The sequence below is a fragment of the Rhagoletis zephyria genome, unplaced genomic scaffold (assembly GCF_001687245.7).
Source record: "Rhagoletis zephyria isolate East Lansing unplaced genomic scaffold, Rhagoletis_zephyria_1.1 Rzeph_scaffold_22856, whole genome shotgun sequence".
NCBI lineage: Eukaryota > Metazoa > Arthropoda > Insecta > Diptera > Tephritidae > Rhagoletis > Rhagoletis zephyria.
The window spans coordinates 1-7,027 of NW_016179914.1; the positions used below are offsets into that span (position 1 = coordinate 1).

The following is a 7,027-nucleotide window of genomic DNA, read 5'->3' on the forward strand; positions in this document are numbered from 1 at the left end:
AAAAAAAAAACTGAGAAAACGAAATAAATATAAACAGAGCGAATAGTTCTTAAATATATAAAAACACAATTTAGTTTTATCTACAATTATGTAAACGCATAAAACGCACGTGCATAGCTTATTGACAATTAAATAATAATAATAACAAATAAATGCACAACAACAATAGACCACTTATGATAAAAAAAAACCCAAACTTAGATTTTATATAACAAAAATAGTGTAACATTTTAAAGTACGTACATATATAAATCAACATGCGTATGTATGTATGCACGTATGCATACTTATAAAAACTTGTATGTGAACAGCTCTTGGATTTCTCAAGCTAATACGTTCGTTTTTATATTTAAATATTTTTTAATCACTTTATTTGCCAATATGTATATGTAGTATATTCTGTACACTTCATACTTGTCAGACAAGAATTGGGCTTGAATCAATATTGAACATAAACTAAAATAAAACAAATCTAAAATATAAACAATTATATTCACGCGTGTTCACGCAATTGTAGATATTAAAATGCGTCATTAATTATTTCTGTTTTAGTTTTTTTTTTCTTTTAGTGTTTTTATAAATCAGTTCTAGCTGTAACTAAATACGATAAGTAAAATATATTATAATAATTTTTTATATTTTGTTCCAAATAAAAGACGATAATAAATTATTGTATGAAATGTAAAAACTTTTGTTTTTCTTCAAACAAAAAAGAAACAGGTATGCGAACCCAAAATTTGCAAAAACTCACAAGTTTCATAAACGGGAGATCTAATGGTTGTTTATATCGCAAAGCGCGAAACAGAAAAACTGCAAATTTAACTTTATAAGATTTTTTCAAATAATTTGCTAAGATCATGTGAAAAATTACTATCTTCTTACAATTCTGACCAATCGTTTCCTTTTTTTGATAAAGGAATGGTGTTAATATTTCTTGACCGAGCTAAATCCAGTCGAAATAGGTAATTTTATTTTCACAAATAAGGGCAATTCATTCAGAGAAATACATCGATACAGGTTTCTTTGTAATTCCATTTTTAAATTTCATTGTAAGCATTCGGACCAGGGATGTTGCGAATGTGGAATTTTAGACATCCGCGGATGCGAATGCGGATACGAATATCTAACAGCTAACATCCGCGGATGCGAATGCGAATGCGGATGTCAAGTATTTTTAAGAAACAATTAGAATCTAGCATAATGGCGGGGCCAAACCAGATGTGTCAGGTTTTTCTAAAGTTTTTAAAAAGAATTCTTCATTCTCATCACTTTGGTTGTTTCGAATTTAAGGAATCTGTAACTTCATCAACTTTTTTCGATGTAATTTCTGTAGTTAATTTTTAATACTTTCTTCTACGACTGGTTTGAAAATTTAGTGCTTATAGCGAGCTAAATAGGTGGATATGAAAAATATATTATTATTTTCCAGGAATGAAAATTTTGAACAAAATTCTGTTTTCAAATTCGTGGCTGCCAGCCGAATCGGATCATTGATTATTGCGAATGCGAATGTTGTAATTAATGCGGAAGTTCCGCGGTTGCGAATGCAAATATTTGCAACAATCCTGATTCGAACCCATTTTAAAGTTCTTAAAGTTTCAGAATTCTGAATCGTAATCCTCGTAATGAGCTGAAAAAGCGTCATAAAACAGCATATTTCCCTTCGTAGAAGGAGTCATATTGGACGCTTTTCTGAGTCTTAAATGCAAATATACTTTATAGCTCTGATTTTTAATAAACTTTTACTTCTACGTGAACTTTTTTACTTATGTTCAAGTCACAATTTATTACACCAAAAAGAGTAAGAAATGAGTCAGTCTGTTTGACTGGCCTCAGAATTTTATTTATAAAAAATTTACAAGTTTTCCTAATATCACATGATATTTTGTCTTAAATTTCAATAGAATTGTTGCTCATGTATACATGCATATTTATGAATATGGGCATATGCTACATAAATGCCCAAAGATGTCAGGTTCGTTTTATGAAAATTTTCTGGATATATAAAAATAAACTTCCTCTATATTGCTTGTGTAAGCAAATGCAAAGCCAACCGTGCCAAGTAATGTTAAAATTACTTATTTTAATGAAGTTTTAAAACAAACTTAAGCAATTTGCAATGAAAAGAGTGTCCACTGGACTTTGCGGGAGCTCAAAATTTGTTGTGATTGAAAGATAAGCTCATTTGCAGCACCACTTAACTATATATACTTATTTTGGTAAAATACAAGATTTCCATATTTTTATTAGCTCTGTAATCTAATAAAACCGGGAGTGCTTCCGATGAAAACTGCCTTCAATCAGGTAATCTACTACCGAGTTCGTATTTTAGCAATAATACGTAAACAACACAAACAGCAAACAATTCCTTTTAGTGCATACATATATTATGTAAATAAATGCCTCGTTAAAAACATTTGTGCTTGATTAAATCTGCAATCTTATTCGTAATTTTAAGCGGAAATGTATATCTATTCCTCGCTTTCTTGTACTCGAATCTAATAATCGGAACTTAATCGACATACATCAACGGGCTGTGTCTAGTAAGCACACCGGCCGAAGGGAGTCGGCACAAGCAGTTTCGTTATGCGATAATTTATTCATTTATTTAGTTATTTATGCGATAATCGTTGAGCAGTACGCAAAATTATTAAAATGATAAGTTATATAATGCTGAACAGAGTTTAAATAAAAATTTAATTTTAAAACTAATAATCTCTGAAACCAACCTAACAAATTTCTTGCAATCGATTTCTTTCTAAAAATTTCATCGATTAAATAAATGATCGAATATTAAAACAGCTGTGCAGTGACATTTGCTTATTTTTCAATTAGCTATATCCCACTAGTTTGCTAATAATTTCTAGTAAATAATCCTTTAAATATGAGTAACAAATTAAATAACAAAGCGGGTGAGATTGTCGCTTATAGTGAAGCCGCCATACGCGGAAATATATCTGCCGTGGAGTACTGCCGCACTTCAATGGCTGCTTTGTCCGGATGCGCTGCCGGTAGGTGTTCATACAATTTATTTACTAAATTTGCACATATTTATAGCGAATAAATTAATTCTAGGCATTCTGGGGCTCAACGGTTTGCTTGGTTTCCTCTTCTATTTTGTGTCCGTCTTCGTATTGTGGCTTTTGGTTTTGGCGAAATCAGGTACTCAGTGGCGCAAATTTTTCATCAATCGTCAGAGTCTTTTGACTAATAACTTTATGGGCGGCCTATGCACTTATGTGCTCTTCTGGACATTCTTGTACGGCATGGTGCACGTATATTAAACTAAAATTATCTTTACCCATTTTTTCTGTAAAAGCTTATAACATTTTTTATTGAACTAAGGAACTATAACATAGTACGTAAAATATTAAAATTAAGATACATAAAACCTAGACAAGAACTTTATTACTAGTTTATAGCACAGTCGATTTAAAAGCAAATCAAGTTGACACTGCAGAAGCAACTGCAGCATTACCAGAGCAGTCGCACCAAGGGGTGTCTGCCAAGTCGCATTCGAGCAAAATGTTTAAAACTGTTATGGAAATTCCATCGATAGACATTTCTTGTATTTTTGATATTTTATATTTCAGCGTATTAAGACCAGTTTGTCGGTCACGTTTTCTAGTTATCTCCTTCTGGTTATAACATTTCTGGGTGTCACGCTTGCGGTGATAGCGATTGTGTATATGACTGCAAGGGTACAAAAATATTAATAAACTATTGATCTTAAGATTTTTACAAAACATACGTAAATGTGTCATTTACACCAGTTTTAATATTTTCCGGCCGTGTGACTCTTAAACCTGCATCTCTAATGCGAACGTAAAACTCATCATCCTCTAAGCCCCATCCCCAGTACTTATTTGACATACCGTTGACTTGTTCGAAATGTTCACAACGCACAAGTAATATTCCACCGACAAACGTTTCATAGTGATACTTCGGGTGTAACTCAGGTGCAGCTATATGATGTGGACCCGCATCGCTGGGATATTTGTAAATCAATGCATCATTTATAGGCAATAAGTCTACATCATGCATGGCAATATAGTCGTAGACTTCACTCGTGAATCGGAAACCGACATTTATAAGGGAGGCACGATTAAAGCGGTATCGATCGATTTGATTAAGTAGAAAGATTTTGTGTTCAATGCCTTGTCGTTGAAGGAACTTTGTCATATGTGGCACGAATTGAAGTAACTCCTCGAAGCGATCTCGAAACGGCACTAGTACTGCTAATTTATGAATGGATTTCGGCGCAGATTCTTGAACACCAACAGGCACTTTATTGAGTTCTGAACTAGCCTTGGTACGTCCACGGCTCAGTGGACATATGCAATCTACAAAAAGAGCATGCTTGTGTAATTGCAAATTTAAATCAAATCCATGTATGTATGTATTTTGAATTACCTGAGCTCAGCGGCATAAAACTCAAAACCACTACTCCCCCCATGCAGAACGCCAGCCCACACACAAACAACCAGTTGATGGTTCCCATTGGTATCATTGTTGCTATGTTCTTCACTCCTTTCGTAAACGCTTAATAAATGGCTTAACTTTAAAATATTGCATTCTCAGTGATGAAAAGTCGAAGATATTCAAAACTTTATTAATTGAACCGAAAAAATGTATAGCGCTTACTTATATTAGCTATGGTTTAAAAATATATTTACATATTGAGGTTAAAATTAAACATTCGCCAGCTGATAATATGTTAGTGTTGCCAGAAAATTACTTTCGTAAGTTTTTTTTTAATGTTTGTGAGCCATGCTAGAGGTGCAATCCCATATTTCTCGGTCTAACTAGCAAAACTGTAAAAAAATAAAAATTCGCTAAAAGCGAGAGAGTTAAGCTGTCTTTACATGAGGCGATTCAAAATTGCTCTGGAAAAATCGCTCGTTTAAATAGTGATTAAAAAATCGCTTCCTTCATAGTAGACAGCAAGTCAATTTTTGCATCCGATTATCGCCTGCCGAAAAATCGCCTCATGTAAAGGCAGCTCAACATTGAAGTGCATGGGATCGCTTTTTAGTAAAAAATGTTAACTTCTGTCAACTTCAACTAAACCCCAAAATTTTAGTTGTAAATTTCTGCTTATTTTGTATGTAAACACACTCAGCTCACACAGTAAATAACCAAAAATATTTAAAATTCATAAGAATCCACTTAAACAAGTAATTAAATACTTTTCAACAGGAATTAGCGGAGTGTAATTTTCTTTTGGTTACAATTTGGTTGCCAAACACACTACAGCTGATCGTTTAACACATTTACCAGAATTTACCACCAACAAATTTTCCGACTAAACCTGGTAACTTCTGACAGAGAGAGGACCTTACTTACTCTCTTTTTGGTCCTCTCAATAGTCAGAGAACCGAGTACGGGATCGNTCTGGTAACTTCTGACAGAGAGAGGACCTTACTTACTCTCTTTTTGGTCCTCTCAATGGTCAGAGAACCGAGTACGGGATCGATTTCCAGTAAAATCTGACTATTTCTGACTAGTCCGGACTCCTACGGGATCGCATCTTAGATAGAACTTCTTCTCGTTGTTGTTGTTGTAGCTCCTACAACAACCCCGCCCTACTAGCGGTAACCCCAGTAAAATTGCAGCCTCTATGGGGTCTGTCCATAGGGACAGGGGCGTGAGTTGGATGGGGTTCAGGCGGCATGCGAAGAGATGCTGTGAATCATGGGGCGTCTCTCCTTATGCCGGGCATTCATTTAGCACATCTCCGTTTATTCTGCTCAGGTATGAGTTCAACTTGCTGTAGTAAACAGAACACAGTTGTGCTATTGTGGTCCGAGTCTCCCGAGGCAGACAAAGCTCTGCCTCCTCCACGTCTAGTAGTTGTGTGCCCAGAACGGCATTCACAGGTCGAGAGGCTATATAACTTGGGACTGAATCTCTGTGAATGCCGTTCACGGCCTGTCGACAAGCCGCGGGTCCAGCGATTGTTTGATGAACCTCTGGACATCGTCCGTCAGTTCGTAGAGATGCCTCCTGACGTGCCTGGGCGAGGGATCTTCTGCAGGCAGTTGTCTTTTGGGTAACCACATCTGTGTCTTCTGACTAGAAACTTTTTGCAGAGAATTGTGTTGTGCTCTTTAATGGGGAGCATATGCGCCTCGTCCTGCAGACGATGTTCTGGCGACATTAAAACGCATCGCGGTCCTGAGTGCCGTGTTTTGGCAGGTCTGCAGCTTCATCCACTACATGCTACTACCGGCGACTACACAGGCGTTTCATAGTTCAGAACGGGCCGGCCAATTGCCTTGTACATTGCCAGCCACGTTTCTATGGGCTGGTTTCTCCAACTCAACTTAACTTAGTTTAGCCATTTTTTGGACTTAAGTCAAAAGTTAGCCTAGGTTTTACACAGCTTATTCTTGACTTAGTCATGAAAATTGGCTTAACTAAGTTAAGTTGAGTTGGAGAAACCAGCCCTATGTCTTTGCCCCAGTTGCTGCCGGTTAACGACTTAAGGACCTTGTTGCGTCTTTGTACTTTGTTGACAATTGCGTTTGTATGCGCTGAGAGGGAGCGGTTACTCCGAGGATCTTCGGGTTGTTCACCGTTGCGATTGATTCGTCATCGACGTGAATTCCCAGTTTTAGTCTGACCTGCTTATGTGTGTTGCTGAGGATTTTTTAGGGGAGAGGGTTAGGCTCCTAGCAGTGAAGAAGCGAGAAAGCTCGGAGAGGTAACCGTTTACTTTCGAGCACAAGTCATCAATTCCATCCCCAGACGCCATTATCAAACAATCGCAATCTGACGGTTAAGGGAGCTTGGAAATATAGTAGTTAAACAGTAATGGGAAAAGGACATCACCCTGTGGAACTCCATGTTTTGTTTCTCTAGGTTTTCTCGATTTTCCTCTAAACATTGCCGACGAGTGTTGACCACCCAGATAATTCGCCGACTACCGTTTGAGTCTCTGTGGGAGAGATACCGCATATATGTCTTCTAGTAGCTTGGAGTGACTGACGGTATCAAACGCCTTTGACAGATCCAACGCTACTAG

General features: G+C 36.6%; 2 protein-coding genes across 2 annotated transcripts; one reads left to right on the top strand and one right to left on the bottom strand.

Moving 5' to 3' along the window:
- The first annotated feature begins 2,791 nt into the window (after nucleotides 1-2,791).
- LOC108381531 (ER membrane protein complex subunit 6-like) lies at nucleotides 2,792-3,396 on the top strand. Its single transcript, XM_017637939.1, has 2 exons — nucleotides 2,792-3,011; nucleotides 3,076-3,396. The coding sequence occupies exons 1-2, from the start codon at nucleotides 2,885-2,887 to the stop codon at nucleotides 3,282-3,284; spliced, it is 336 nt and encodes a 111-aa protein (XP_017493428.1). The 5' UTR covers nucleotides 2,792-2,884; the 3' UTR covers nucleotides 3,285-3,396.
- On the bottom strand, nucleotides 3,305-4,662 carry LOC108381530 (beta-1,4-galactosyltransferase 7-like). The gene is made up of 3 exons (XM_017637938.1): nucleotides 4,414-4,662; nucleotides 3,752-4,343; nucleotides 3,305-3,693 (listed from the first exon to the last, which is right to left on the bottom strand). Exons 1-3 carry the CDS (start codon nucleotides 4,508-4,510, stop codon nucleotides 3,444-3,446), a joined length of 939 nt encoding a protein of 312 aa, XP_017493427.1. The 5' UTR covers nucleotides 4,511-4,662; the 3' UTR covers nucleotides 3,305-3,443.
- Between the last annotated feature and the right edge of the window lie 2,365 nt (nucleotides 4,663-7,027).